This window comes from Physella acuta, unplaced genomic scaffold (assembly GCF_028476545.2).
Source record: "Physella acuta isolate Inbredline_101_S28 unplaced genomic scaffold, ASM2847654v3 ptg000325l, whole genome shotgun sequence".
NCBI lineage: Eukaryota > Metazoa > Mollusca > Gastropoda > Physidae > Physella > Physella acuta.
Window position 1 is genome coordinate 10,001 of NW_026731844.1, and position 16,540 is coordinate 26,540.

The following is a 16,540-nucleotide window of genomic DNA, read 5'->3' on the forward strand; positions in this document are numbered from 1 at the left end:
TCACTCCATTAATTATTGGAATTAACTTTCACTTCATTAATTATTGCAACAAACTTTCACTACATTAATTATTGCAATCAACGTTCACTCCATTAATTATTGCAATTAACGTTCACTCCATTAATTTTTGGAATTAACGTTCACTCCATTAATTATTGCAATTAACTTTCTCTCCATTAATTATTGCCATTAACCCATGACATCTGCCCCTGACCTTGACCCGTCCCCAGGCACTGCGAAGCTCCAGGAACATCTACATCCTCAACCTCTCGGTCTGTGACGTCATCATGTGCTCCATCTGCATGCCCTTCTCGCTTGTCCAGCTGACCTTGAAGAAATGGACCATGGGCTCGGTCATGTGCAGGTGAGTACCTTAACAGCCGACATATCAAGTATCTTAGTGGGACGGCCTGGTCGAACGGTAGAGCGTTTGGCTGCCAGTCCGTAGTTATCGAGTTCGGATCTCAGTTTTGGACGTGCGATTAAATAAGAACTTTACTTACTTCAATACCTACATATTTACTTGCAGTAGATTAAAGCCTAACATCTGGGTAAGGGTCAAATTCTCAGGCTGCGTGAATTGTACTCAAGTCAGAAGTATAGAAAAAATAGATTATTCAACGACAAAATAAATACTAATTTAAAATGTCGGTGTATATATAACACCAATATTTTTTTTAATATCATGATAATCTTCTAATATTTAATTTCATCAAATCGTACACAACGTCGTTCAAGAGTTGTATTGAGTCTGCAAAGGGTCCCTACTCCAACCAGTACTTTGTTCACCGTTTACAACGTAAAACCAATATATCTCTTCAATGGAAATTGCTGACATTAAATATCAAGCAGAGATATTCATTCGTAAAGCGAACAACACCTGTACTCTCTCTTTATATATATATATATATATATATATATATATATATATATATATATATATATATATATATATATATATATATATATATGTCAATTTTCTCTCGAGAAACAATGGATACACCCACAGAATCCAAGGGGAGGGTTACCTGGACATTAGTTCAAGAGATTATAGATTATCCCTGCATCTCTCTCTCTCTCTCTCTCCCTCTCGACCTTGGCCTGTATAATCCTAAGAAATGCTAAGTAATATGTTTGATACCAGCTTATGTAGCAGAATTTCCCAAAAAGAAATTCAATCGCGGCTCAATTCCTGTTTGATTTTTTAGTTTTATCTCCTCAGTAGTTATATATATATATATATATATATATATATATATATATATATATATATATATATATATATATATATATATATATATATATATATATAATGTGATTTATAAATAATATAAACCAGGTAGGTGTATACATATATATTAAATTACAAAGTAAAGGTCAATACTAATTTAAAATGTCGGTGTATATATAACACCAATATTTTTTTTAATATCATGATAATCTTCTAATATTTAATTTCATCAAATCGTACACAACGTCGTTCAAGAGTTGTATTGAGTCTGCAAAGGGTCCCTACTCCAACCAGTACTTTGTTCACCGTTTACAACGTAAAACCAATATATCTCTTCAATGGAAATTGCTGACATTAAATATCAAGCAGAGATATTCATTCGTAAAGCGAACAACACCTGTACTCTCTCTTTATATATATATATATATATATATATATATATATATATATATATATATATATATATATATAATGTGATTTATAAATAATATAAACCAGGTAGGTGTATACATATATATTAAATTACAAAGTAAAGGTCAATATTTTAAAATCATGTTAAATTACACTTCCATCCTTTAATACGAATATATAAACAGTTATCGTGATATTTCATGCGCTGTGGAAATTCCAGAAAAGTATTTTTAGCCATGATCATGTTTTGTTCGTGATAGAGAACTAGAGATCTCGTACCGTTCTCTGACGAGATTAGAGGCTAAATATTTGGTTGAATCAGACGGACGACCTCCCTGTGTACTAGGTTACCCAGCGTTGATGTCTAATTCAATAACACTGGCGGTTCTAGCCAGGCTGCGGACTGGCCGACATGAGAGTAGCCGGTGTGGCGTAAAAAACTCACGATTTCCAAATCTCACAGGAACCCACTTTCAGTCTGTTTACCACTTCCCACGAAATCACGTTCGGCGGCCTCCGTGTGATGGGATACTCAAACTATTATCCTGCAACCTTTTCGCCTGACTTATATAAATCATGACTTAGATTCACGTATTAAAAACGTGATCTCTTTCAAAATAGATGAAGTCACTTTAGAAAAAAAAAATAAGCCTCCACTTCGCAAATAGAAAAATAACTTTACCTATTCTTACTTGATGTAAAGAAAAAAGTTTAAAATATTTTGCGATGACCGATTTTTTCGAGGTTGTTACACAAAAAACATTACTGCACTGAAGATATTATTTTTTATACATTTCACTCATATAATTTTAAAAAAAAATTTCATCTATTTTTTTATTAACATGATATTGTCAATTCATTAAGTGCTGAGTCATTCAACACGCTTTGACGTCTCAGTTTCAACAATGTGAAATAGATACGAGGGGGTTACTGCTGTAGATAGCTGTATAAAAGGGCTAGTGCAAGCTGGATGTTTGATTTATTTAGTAAAAAAACTTAGGATGTTTAGTTAATTAAATCAAATAGAGCCAGGTGCAAACAGGGTGTTTAATTAATTAAGTCAAATAACACAGGCTGATTAATTAATAAAGTAAAATAGCGCAGAAAATGTGATTAATTAAGTTAAATAGCGCAAGATGTTTTTGACTAATGAAGTCAAAGTAGGATGTTTGGTTAATGAAGTCGAATAGTTCCCAGTGTGAGCAGGGTGGATAACAGCGGCCTACAGAGCATATACTTTAGTTCATGCAGAAGGTTTTGTGGCGGTAGCAATATATATATATATATATATATATATATTCTTTAACTATATGCTCAGATGTACGTAACACAACTTCTGGGTTGTCACTCTACCACCCTAACACCACCCAGTGGTCAGAAATCGCTGGATTTAAATTCGTGCTTGTTTTTATTTTTCATAGACTTTTTTTACTATTTTTTCTAAAGTTCCCAATGACCACATATTCATAGACCATAAAATATGGTCCCAAACATAGATACCATACATAGACGCCACAGACCATCAGCTACAGTAGCATACCCGCAGCATACAAAACACGGTAGCGTACAAAAGACCAAGAAACTTGAACCACTCACGCTACAGAGACTGAACTTGACAGTCTCAGACAGCAACACTCATAAATTCCCAGACAAATCATTTTTCCCCCTTAATGTCCCTATCTGCGCGGTAATTTCCCTGAAAAGCGCCAGTCCCTGGAGACGCCCCATGTACAGCAGCCGCCATGTATCATCCAGTCACGTGACACGCACCCCCACAACAAGGGGTGCGCCTTGTTTTTGTCAGTGCTAGATCAATATCTTGAGCGCTCGGCTAGAAGAAAATAAAACCTTGAACATAAGCCGATGAGATTCTTTCAAAACCGATTTGAATACAACAGTGACAGAAACGGGAAAGACTAATTTTTTTTTTAAATAATGAGGTCTGCGAAATCTTATTGAGGTTATGTCCCTTTCAAGAAAAGACACTACTTGCTTCCCTTGCTTTGTTGACCTAATTTGTAGAAATAGATTATTTTTTTTTTTGGTTAAGCTTTTAGCAAAAAATAGTGAAGCTATTTTTATATGCACTTATTTATAAAAGCAAAGCTTGCTGAGAAAAGCTCTTTATTTATACGACTTTATCTGATATGGAGATAAAAAGATTTCTTTTTCAGATAAGTATGACGTTTGACACTGACTCCTGTGACACTCGTGACTCCTGACACTCGTGACTCCTGACACTCGTGACTCCTGTTACTCTCGTGACTCCTGACATTCGTGACTCCTGACACTCGTGACTCCTGTTACTCTCGTGACTTCTGACACTCGTGACTCCTGACACTCGTGACTCCTGTTACTCTCGTGACTTCTGACACTCGTGACTCCTGACACTCGTGACTCCTGACACTCGTGACTCCTGACGCTCGTGACTCCTGTTACTCTCGTGACTCCTGACACTCGTGACTCCTGATACTCGTGACTCCTGTGAGACTCGTGACTCCTGTTGCTCTCTCGACTCCTGTGACTCTCATTCCAACCCTCCCCTGCACACCCTACATCTATAAACACACGTTTAACAAACCCCTCTTGACCTCTACACCGGTCGTCCAATGTATTCTCCCACCATCCACAATCCTGTCACATTTTTGTCACATTCGCCGTCTCCAACTCGTGGAATATCTGTCACATATCACCTCTTCAATGAACCATTTTTTGACATCCCCTCAAAAAAAATATTTTCCATTGTCATCTTTAAATGTCCATGACAAGAACACAAAAAAACATGACGTCTTGTGTCTCAAAAATCATCTCATTAGAGTAATTGAATTGCACGTTCCAAAAATATGCGTTCACATTGTTGGATTCAGCTTTAAAGCTCAGTCAAACGAAGGCGATTTGTAGGCTGAGTCTTCTCGCGAGGTCAGGAGTCACCGGAAAGTGACTTTAAAGAAAGGTCACATTCACGTGACAGTTAACTTGTGTGAGTCAACGAAGTCATTTGATTACATAAACACTTTATAACTGTCAAAAATTTGTAATTGATTCATTTTTCATGTTTTATTTTATAATATTGCATTAAATTCCCAGATGTAAATATTATGACCTCAACCGAAAGAAAAACAAAAATAAAATATGCATAAGATGGATGTGTCTGTGAGCTATACTAGTCGCGCTTTTTCAAAGAAACCCAACTGGGAAAGTCTGGAATCGTTTATTAATTTATTTATTTTTTAATCGGGTGTGGTGTAGTAAAATAAAAGTGGTTATTAAACTGGATTGTTTGGTTTTTGTCTGGTTTTATTAAAGATCGGACTTATTTGGTTGTTTAAATGATTTCGGTAACTAGAACATACATATTTAAAAAGCAAAAATAAAAAGGGATTATCTCTTGGCAATGAGAACATAAAAAAAATGCTGCTGTTTGATAGAGTATCATTGAAATAGCCTATCTCACAAGCGCAGTGAAGACATATTTTTATTATATTTTGCTCTAATAATTATTAGCAATAGCAGACACGATACTTAAAAAATATTTTGACCCGGAAATATGTACATCTATGTTTTACATTTTTTTTTAAATGTTTTTGTTTAATGAAACATATTCTCAAAATAAACTTTTTTTTGCACGTTCAATACATTTGCAACCTTTACATCGTTGATTCTAAAAACTGTGTCCCAAAAATGTTTACATTTGATACGAAAATTGAAAAAAAAAGAATTTTTTTGTTTTCTTAAAATTTCTCAAACTTAGCGGGGTTTTTTTTCACGTTCTCTTCTTTCTCGACCTTTGCATCATTAATTCGATAAAAAAAAATTAAATTTCTGAATTTTATTCAGCTTTATGTTTTTATCTAATTTTACGGCCGCTTTGATGGCAAAATCAAACTAAACATCCTTTTATCCATGTCAACAGTAATGATTGAACCAACAGGTCAAACTCATTAGCATCCATTTAAGACAACACAACAAACATTCCCTTGTGATGTCATGTGAACAGTTAGCTTGCCACATTCGTCTGAAAAATTTTGCAAGTGTACGTCTTAAAATAGCCCCACGTGACCTCTGTGTACTATTGTGTCTTGAGGCCTGCGCGGCAGGATGCTGCGCATGGCAAGTATTGTCGGGTTATTTTTAGGCCTTCTCCGCCCTGCACTAAAAGACGAAATCATTAGCCATGATAAAATGAGTTACCGCACTCCAAGGCGTCTAGCTTGGACTAAATATTAAGACATACAGTTTTGGCCAATGTCTCAGGAAGTCGTTTGTTATATAAATCATAAACGCAAAAGTGCTTATAACACAAGTGGCCATACACAAGCGGCCATACCCAAGTGGCCATACACAAGCGGCCATACACAAGTGGCCATACACAAGTGGCCATACACAAGCGGCCATACACAAGTGGCCATACACAAGTGGCCATACACAAGTGGCCATACACAAGTGGCCATACACAAGTGGCCATACACAAGCGGCCATACACAAGTGGCCATACACAAGTGGCCATACACAAGTGGTCACACACAAGTGGCCATACACAAGTGGCCATACACAAGTGGCCATACACAAGTGGCCATACACAAGTGGCCATACACAAGCGGCCATACACAAGTGGCCATACACAAGTGGCCATACACAAGCGGCCATACACAAGCGGCCATACACAAGTGGCAATACAGAAGTGGCCATACATAAGCGGCCATACACAAGTGGCCATACACAAGTGGCCATACACAAGTGGCCATACACAAGTGGCCATACACAAGTGGCCATACACAAGTGGCCATACACAAGTGGCCATACACAAGCGGCCATACACAAGTGGCCATACACAAGTGGCCATACACAAGTGGCCATACACAAGTGGCCATACACAAGTGGCCATACACAAGCGGCCATACACAAGTGGCCATACACAAGTGGCCATACACAAGTGGCCATACACAAGCGGCCATAAGCAAGTGTCCATACACAAGCGGCCATACACAATCGACAAACGGCCATACACAAGCGGCCATACACAAGTGGCCATAAGCAAGTGGCCATACACAAGCGGCCATACACAAGTGGCCATACACAAGCGGCCATACACAAGTGGCCATACACAAGTGGCCATACACAAGTGGCCATACACAAGTGGCCATACAGCGGTCCACTGGGCGGCCACAAAATGGACGCCGTCCGAGTTTTAACTTCCGGTGATGGACTTTAACAGGCCTTCACCTTCTCCAAATAAATGTCACCGCTATTGTTTTAAAATATTTGATCAACCCAATGATTTTAATTATATAAAGCCGCAATCGACTATTCTAAATATAACTCACAAACACTTTACTTAGCGCTAAAAAGAAGCAAAACACAGTGTTTAGGCTATGATCGAGTGTAGTCTTGTCCGACTTTTTAAATCAGCAACACCTGCATTCTACAAGTTCAAACCTCCCAGGTGTATTATCCGAATGTTTCCCTTTCAACTAGCTGGCATTCAACCTTCACCTTTTTACCACGTGTCAACGTCTCACATCCTAAAGAATCGGTTATTTTTAGTTGTACTGTACACGTTTATTGTATAGCCAGCAGAAAAACAAACCCGAAGCGGTAGATATTATTAGATCTAATTAATTATGCAGCACGAGCTGTCAGGGCGACACCCGGCCTTGGCCATGGTAATCATGACGGTCAAAGGTCATCTGGCATTTATTTCTCACAGTACAAAGTAATTCTGTAGATCAACGGTTGTCTTACAGTACAAGGTAATGATGTAGGTCAACGGTTGTCTTACAGTACAAGGTAATGATGTAGATCAACGGTTGTCTTACAGTACAAAGTAGGTCAACGGTTGTCTTACAGTACAAGGTAATGATGTAGGTCAACGGTTGTCTTACAGTACAAGGTAATGATGTAGATCATCAGCTGTCTGACAGTACAAAGTAATGTTGTAGGTCAAAGGTTGTCTGACAGTACAAAGTAATGCAGGAGGTCATCAGCTGTCTGACAGTACAAAGTGATGCTGTAGGTCAAAGTCTGACAGTACAAAGTAATGATGTAGGTCAACGGTTGTCTGACAGTACAAAGTAATGCTTTAGGTCATCAGCCGTCTGACAGTACAAAGTAATGCTGTAGGTCAACGGTTATCTGACAGTACAAAGTAATGCTGTAGGTCAAAGTCTGAAAGTACAAAGTAATGCAGGAGGTCATCAGCCGTCTGACAGTACAAAGTAATGCTGTAGTCATCACTTGTTTGACATTTATTTCTCACAGGATTGTCCCGGCTCTGGCCACTATCGACGTCTTTGTCTCCACACTAACCATCGTGGTAATCGCCCTTGACCGCTACATGTCCATCGTCCACACCTCCCAGTTAACGACGCGTCACGTGGTCTCGGCTCTACTGGTCATCTGGATTCTGTCCATCCTCTTGTCCACGCCGCTCTTCAGTTTCCACAAGATAGAGACACAGGAGGTGAGTGCACGCTGGTTTGTGTCATTTCTGTCTGTATAGCTTTCTGTCTGAGTTACTTTATGTTGGTGTAACTTTCTGTCTCAGTTACTCAAGGTTTGTGTCATTTACTGTCTGAGTAACTTTCTTTGTGCGCATCTTTCTGTCTGCGTAGCTTCTTGTCTGCGAAACTTTCTGTCTCATTTCCTTTATGTTTATGTAACTTTCTATCTGAGAAACTTTATGTCTGCGTAGCTTTCTGTCTGTGTAACTTTCTATGTGCGAACCTTTCTGTCAGCTCAACATTCGTCTGTCTGAGTAGCTTTCTGTTTGCACATATTTATCAATACGCAATTTCTGTCTGAGTAACTTTCTGTGTAACTTTCTGTCTGCCCTTACTTATGTCTATGCATTTTTATATCTGTGCTTCTTGCTTTGCGTCTTTCAGTCTGCGCATGTCATTGTCTTCGCATGTTATCGTCGGCGCTTTTTTCTATCTGCGTTCATGCTGTATGCGCATATAATCATCGACACATCTTTCTGTCTGCGCGTCTTACTGTCTTCTCATCTATTTGTGTGCGCATCGTATCGTCTGCGCATGTTACTGTGCACGCATCTTGACACCACCTCTGACTTGCATGTTTGTGTCGTCTTGTTATTGTAATTTATGGTAATTTTAACGTCTGCATTGCGAACACGACATCACTGGAACTCTTCAGGCCAGAAAATCAAGTCCGAAGCATTAAATTATCAAAACAGAGACAGGCTATAGTACGGAAATTATCTTCAAATGGCGGCAAAATTTGTTTATGTTGTTGCTACTCCACGACAACAACAACAAATTAATTAGCCAGTTTTAGACGAATGAAATTTTATACGGAGTTTTCAATTTTCTCAACGAGCGATGACTCATAGGATGGCCATTGACATACACATACAAAACGTAAACTAAAGTTTTACTGGATCAGTTTATCGACATACACACAAAATGTAAACTAAAGGCTTACAAGATCAGTTTATCGACCTACACACATACACTTAAAGTTAACTAACGCGTCAGTAGTTAAGTTTATCAACCTACACACATACACTAAACTAAGACCCCCACTGGGTCGATGAACTAGTTTAACCCACTAAGTTCAGTGCACATTTCGTTTAGCACCAAAAAAAATTGTCTGCTCTCAAGTTCCTATCTTGTTACTGCAGATCTCCCGAGCTCCGTCAACTTGCGTCATTTAGTCTCGCCCTGTTGGCAAGGTTTCACAATATTTTCAGCCAACTTATTTTATACCTTATTGGATTTCAGAATTTTTCAATTCCCTGATTTCGCCTACGATGAAAGTTATCCATGTTGTATTTTTTTTCTTACATGAAGTGTTATTGTTTATTTTTTGTTTGTGGATCATTTACTTTATTGAATAAGGATTAAGGGGTAAAAAACATTTTAAAATGCATTGCAAATATGACAAAATACGAATACTAGGATATAAGAATATGAGCAGTAAATATACACGGGAATATTAAATCTAGTTAAGAGATTGAAACTCTTATATATATGTAAGTATATCAGATTTTACACCAGTGTAGCATCTGGGTTAAAAACTTAATCTGATACAGACAGACCCGTTGTCAGAGTCTCTTCCAGGCATCTCTTCGACGGGGGGGGGGGGGGGGGAGGGAGGGCTTTGCCCCCCCCCCCCGAAATTTTTTCCGCCCCCCGAACGAAATTAAATTTATATAATTTATATAGAAAATGTATACTTTTAATAGTGTCCGCCCCCCCCCCTAAGAAAGTCTACCGCCCCCCCCCTCCCCGAAAATTTCAAGTGCCCCCTCCCCCCCGGGGAAAAAAGTCTGGAAGAAACACTGCCCGTTGTAGACTTAGCATTGATTGAACATATTTCAAATTTAACTCTAACTCTATAGTTAGTTTTCATCTCATAGTATTGTGACATCCGCACACTACCACAAGTTTTATAATTAAGTTAAAGACCTGTATTCAAAACTATATAAAACTGTTTCAATGAAATTTTTAACAGAATATATAGTCTAATGATATACGGAATCCCAAGATCTGAACCCGAGAGTTTTGGGTTAGTACGCGAGAGCTCTACCGAACCACCATTCGGCCACGCCATCCCTTGAGTCCATCCAGCTCTATTGAGTACCTGACTCACTCCAGGAAAATAGAAATGTCTCAGCATCTAATTACACTATACCTTTCTATGTTGTAGTCAGATAAACAGATGAACTCTACTCCACCTGCCCTATTGACATTTATGTCACACACATTTCCCTAGGGCTACAGAACCAACCGTCGAGGTCACACCAGTTGAGAAGTGCATGTCGAGGTTCAAAAGAAAAAAAAAAAAAAAACCAATTGACGTCACTTCCGATGTCGAGTCATGTTGACTCATATCACAACGGCCTTTGTCCCTCGTGGTTTTACACGGCTCATTTCACCTCCAGCCAAATCTCAGCCACCGCCCTAACGACTGTCTCGTATGACAGGCATTTCCGGTTCTTCCGCTTCTGCGACCAGCCCTCGTCCGTCTGCGCATCCACCGGAAATTACTTCCGGTCAAAATGTGAAAACAAAAAAATTCGCCACGAAAACCAATGTTAGCTTTCACAGTGGCTGTTAATGTCAGCGTTATAATCAAGAAGATGGAAGTCCAGTGATGAGAATTATTTATGCGTCTATGTGTGCACGCTAAATGTGCACGTGATTGAGAAGATCTGACATCTGTAGGCTATAGCGGTCACTCACGCGCAAGCCACGGCCTTTAATTTTCTTGCTTTACGTAAATCAACTAAGAGAAATGTTCTTAGTTATAGAATAGTACCTAGATGTTAGCCTCAGCTAAGACTCGGCAGGTTTTTTTATAATCATAATAAATGAACTGTTTAAGAATTAGTACGGAGCAAAGTAAAGTTTTAAAATACAATTTAAAAACGCAATTTTAATTTATATTCACTTATAGTGGTCATATGTTAGCCTATACAACGTTTTTGATGACATACAATTAACATTTTGCTTTTATGATATTAGCAAAACGCAATGACATAGTTACAAGTTTTCAGTGTCAATAAATGTAACAATAAGAGCATCTTCATTTTCTGTTGGGTGAGGTCATGAAGACTCTTAAATACATCTTGTCCAAATATAATCTATTTTAATATTTAAAACAGAATAATGAGATGACGTATATTTAAATATATTGCAAACGTATTTTTATGTGGGGATTTTTGGTGGTATTTTTAAATGTCGTTTCTGTTTTTATATTTTAATGTTGTTGTATTTGTTTTGCAGATGTACGAGCACAGGTTTTTCCAGGTGTGTATTGACCACTGGCCAGATGATTTGTTTAGGGAAATCTACACAACCTCGGTTATGTTGATACAGTACCTGACACCTGCTAGGTAAGTGTTGATACAGTACCTTACTCCTGCTAGGTAAGTGTTGATACAGTACCTTACACCTGCTAGATAAATGTTTACACAGTACCTTACACCTACTAGGTAAGTGCCGTGATCATTGTGAGAAAGTACTTAACATCCAATGGAATGTTGTAGTCTGGTACTAGATTGCTTTACCAGCTCTATTGAGTACCGGACACAAGGTAGGGATAAAGTCATCTGAACATAAATCACCTTCACATTTGTGAGAACAAACATCACATTTTGCCTTGTCCACTACATACAATTAAGTAGAGTGTTCGATGTGTCCCTCTATGCTAGTCATGTATTATAAAGTGTATTGCTAACGTTTTTTTTTTAAAAGAGTAATCTCATTCCTATACGAGAGAATATATCAACTCTTCAAATCTATATTTAATATTTAGGATATTTACTTGTCTTTTCATGCATAACAAACTAGATTTCAAACTTTTTTTTTATTTAAATAGTTTTATCTCGTGCCTTCACGCGAGAATATGTAAATTCTTGCAATATCGACTGGAGGAGAGACCCGGAAGTGACACGCAGATCTCCGAACGGGCCAAAGACGACTTGAAGCGTCACAGACGCAACATGGTTCTCTTGACTGCCATGGCGCTCATCTTCTCGGTCACGTGGCTCCCGTTAACGCTGCTGAACATCACTGCAGACCTGGATCACACGGTAGGGTATTGCTGTTTGGTTGATGGCGTTGATGTCAAGTTAATCAACACCTTTCATAACACACACAAAACTTGATTTCATTTGAGAACGGGCATATACATCTAATCTCGTAAAAGAGTAAAGTTCAGTTTTCCTTTTCGTTCCTTTTCGTTCCTTTTCGTTCCTTTTCGTTCCTTTTCGTTCCTTTTCGTTCCTTTTCGTTCCTTTTCGTTCCTTTTCGTTCCTTTTCGTTCCTTTTCGTTCCTTTTCGTTCCTTTTCGTTCCTTTTCGTTCCTTTTCGTTCCTTTTCGTTCCTTTTCGTTCCTTTTCGTTTCTTTTCGTTCCTTTTCGTTCCTTTTCGTTAAAGCTAATAGAGCAAGGATGGTGAGATTGAATTTTAGATGACAATAAATCACCTTGAGTCCGTTAATCTTCTAATCTTGCTTTAAATAATAAATAATAGGGTATAATTAAGCTCGAAAACAATGTCCACGTCCTAATTAATCTCTCTGGCTTAAAGACTCTCAAGGGTGGGCTATGTGTATCGGGAGAAATTGGCAAATTTTACTTGTATGAAATTTAATTTAAAATGTTTTTGTGGATTATGTGTTTGTGTTGTTTCAACGTGTTTAAAGAGGCTTTTAATGTGTAGTGTTAGAACTCTTTATTTGGATGGAGCTATTCTACACACATATGTAACGTGTAAAATGTGGGACGGAAGGCATTATGTTGGCAGTTGATGAATGGTGCACACATATACACACAGACACGCTCACACATACATCCAACTTAAAACGTCTGGGACTGAAGACTTTTAGGAAACATGGACGACATTTCTGGGAATAGCTAACGGGTATCTTTTTAAATAACTGTTGCAGTGAGCATAAGTAATGCCTTTGTTGTAATGGGCTCTAGCAATGGCCTTGTTGTAATGGGCTCTAGCAATGGCCTTGTTGTAATGGGCTCTAGCAATGGCCTTGTTGTAATGGGCTCTAGTAATGGCCTTGTTGTAATGGGCTCTAGCGATGGCCTTTCAATCACCATATGCCTTAACGTAGCCACATTGTAATTGCCCCAACTAAATGATATCGAAAGACACCACATATACAATTTTACTACATCCTATACTGACTTACTCTATTTCCCTCCTCTCTCACACCATTGCCATGCAGATAAATTTGTAGGTAAAGCACGCCCGTTATTGATTTTATCTTTCCCAAAGCTGTTAACAATTTCCAGTGGTTTATAAACATCGTATGACGTCAGAATTAAAACCTAACAATAAATGTATAAAAAAAATACATTCTCCCATCTGAAATTGCATGTTTGACCCCAAAATAAAAACCCTTTTATCCCACACAAATTGTATCCGCTGACCCCAACATGAAGAGAAATTCATTTTATATTTCCACTTTAAAACTTCAACAGCTCGTGTTTTTTTTTCAGCACGAAGCATGCTTGTGATTATCAATGCGGTGGGACGCTTTGATCTTTCTAGATTTTTGTATCCAATCTTAAATGATCCTTTCTTTAATGATAGAACTTAAGAAACAAATTGTCTTCCTTTTTGCGTGGAAATATAGCATACAGCTAACTTTAAAATATATGTTTTAACATTTACTAGAAAAATGACATGTAAAGCTTATCATTGTATTTAGATAAACTTTTTCTTTACATTTTTCTACAAGAAGTCATGGAAGGATAAATCTAAACTACTTGCCGTTTGTGTGTTAACTACTGCAACCTTTGCTTCAAAAGATTTACGATTGGAAAATAGGCCGACTGCCTTTTCTCCGGGCTAAGATCTATTTTTACTTTACTAATCAAAGAAAAACACTTTAATGGTATGCTGTTTTGGAAGTTTAACGAAGCTACTTATGAAAGTTATTTTATTTCAACAACTTATTTTTAACGGATAAACATCAAGCCATTAGCGAATGAAATGGGATGATTATAAATCACATTAAAAGCTTTTTTTCAACGGTCAGTCTAAAACCGGATTACGTCCCTTGGTTGAATGCAGACCCGCCTTGCTCAACTATTCCCCGAGAAAAGAATACACCATAAGCGATGTACACAGATCTCTCCGCATCGTAGTCACGTGATTCAATAAATAATTTAACCATCATGCTAAATATGGCTCTGGCAACCCCAGTTATAGACACGCCCTCGCCTTCTACAAAAGCGTCAACATGTTTTCTACGGTCTAAAATAACATTAATTTACAGTTCTTGGTACCAGCATACATTCGTTTTAAACCTTGTAAATACGCCATTGAGCAACTCCTATAGGATCGTGCACATATTATTATCAACCGCGAGTGGTGGTGTGTTTGTATGTCATTATGTTACATCTATTATATAGGGCTGGTGCTAGTCAAGAATCGTGTTAATTAACACTGAGTATTTTTCGTAATTTATTTTTTCAAAATATTTCGCCATCCGTTTTCTGTTTCAGGTTTCATTTTCACAAACCGTGTGGGAACTCTAAATATAATTACAAAATATTTCATGAGCGGTTGTTCTAGTATCTGACACTTTCTCAACACGACAGGAAAAAAAAGTAAAGTTCCTTTTTAAAACCAGACGGTGCATAGGGGAAGTGAAGTAGAGTTCACCCATTTCTGTGACTTCGGCATATGAATGGATAGTGTGGTCAGCACTATGCCCAGCCGCCTTTACTAACCCTTACGTGAGTTAGGTACCCATCAGAGCTGGATGGACTCAGAGCAGTTCTACTGACTTGTACCAGGATTCGAACTCGAGACTTTCTTAGACAACGCCGTTCGACAATATTCTTTTAAAGGAAAATCCAGAAAGAAAAGCAGGCTGAATTCTGAGTCTACGGGTCATAGGTTGACACGTAATAAATAAATGTGTTGAAGGAAACCTCCCCCCCCCACCCTCCCAACGCCACCCATATAACACTCAACAATGAAGAAGAAAAAGAAAATGATGTTATCGATGTTTTGATTTATTCGAACTACCTGCTCACCCACTTCTATTTTTATCCAACAACCTGCTCACCCACTTCTATTTTTATCCAACAACCTGCTCACCCACTTCTATTTTTATCCAACAACCTGCTCACCCACTTCTATTTTTATCCAACAACCTGCTCACCCACTTCTATTTTTATCCAACAACCTGCTCACCCACTTCTATTTTTATCCAACAACCTGCTCACCCACTTCTATTTTTATCCCCCAGGTATTTCAAGAAGGCGACTACAACCTGATGCACGCCGTCTGCCTTCTGATCGCCATGTCGTCGTCTGTGGCCAACCCCGTCATGTACGGCTGGTTCAACTCAAACTTCCGGAAAGCTTTCTGCGAATTTCTCGGTTTTTTGGACAGTTTTGGCGGGAAAGTCTCGTGCAATGACAAGACTTCGAAGAAAGCCTCCAACAGCGGTAACTTCAGAAGCAGGAACCTCTCCAGCTCAAAGTCGTACTCCACAAACGAGGAAAAGAAAGCCAGACCGAAATCTCGTAAAAAATCTCCAGGGAGAAATTTCCGTTTCAGTTTTGAAGGCGTTTCCGGAAGTCAGACAGACGACAGATGCCGTAACGATAAGAGTTTGACTGTTTTTACTGACAGTATAAAACACAGGCCGAAAAGCCATTCAGAGAAACGGCATTCTGCTTGTAAAGAGAGTGATAAAAATGGTACTTGCTCTGAAACCGACGCTTTGCTTCAGAATAACGACACGAAGGCGTATAGACAGGGCAACGATACAACGTCTTTCAGTCTGTGTCAGCTGAAAGACAACATCATACAGCAGTCAGCGAGCAATAACGGCCATGGTGCTGATGATCATACCCATAGCGCCCCCGACATTATGAGAGATACTTGTGGCGCCCCCCATACTATGAGAGTTGTGGTTGAGATATCGCCCCTGAATGTCCTAAAGGACACTACAGAACAGGACACAACAGAACAGGACAATATTTTAAATTTAGAACTCAATAGAACATCACAACATATCTATTCTACACAGTGACATGAATTACTTTTTATTTCTTTGTAACTTTGTACAGTGTATATAATGCTGCTTTGTATAACTATGGGCTTTTCTATTGTGTGATATTACAAAGCACTATTTAAAAAACAATTTCTTTAATAAAGTGTCTTATACAGTCCCTTACACTAAACCCAAAGTGGAGTTTAATTTAATTGTTTCGTTATTTAAATTAATTAGTGGCAGTCATACTTCGGTTGTCTGACGCAGATTGAACAAGTACCAAGCCTAAACTGCCGATGATGTATGAAACTATTTTGATTTTTTTCAATCACTAGAAGCTACCTGTGTGGTATATTGTATCTTCGATATTTTCAATTGTAAAGTAAAACATCTGTACAC

The 16,540-nt window shown here is 38.3% G+C and overlaps 1 protein-coding gene across 1 annotated transcript in view; it reads left to right on the top strand.

Moving 5' to 3' along the window:
• The window catches only part of LOC131940676 (neuropeptide Y receptor type 2), a gene marked incomplete at its 5' end in the record, with an annotated part of 23,734 nt that extends 7,554 nt beyond the window's left edge, over positions 1-16,180 (top strand). The window contains 5 exons of the mRNA XM_059299406.1: positions 231-364; positions 7,901-8,102; positions 11,392-11,501; positions 11,987-12,200; positions 15,389-16,180. Of these exons, the coding sequence (XP_059155389.1) occupies positions 231-364; positions 7,901-8,102; positions 11,392-11,501; positions 11,987-12,200; positions 15,389-16,180 (1,452 nt within the window). The remainder of the gene's footprint in view (positions 1-230; positions 365-7,900; positions 8,103-11,391; positions 11,502-11,986; positions 12,201-15,388) is intronic.
• Positions 16,181-16,540: the final 360 nt, after the last annotated feature.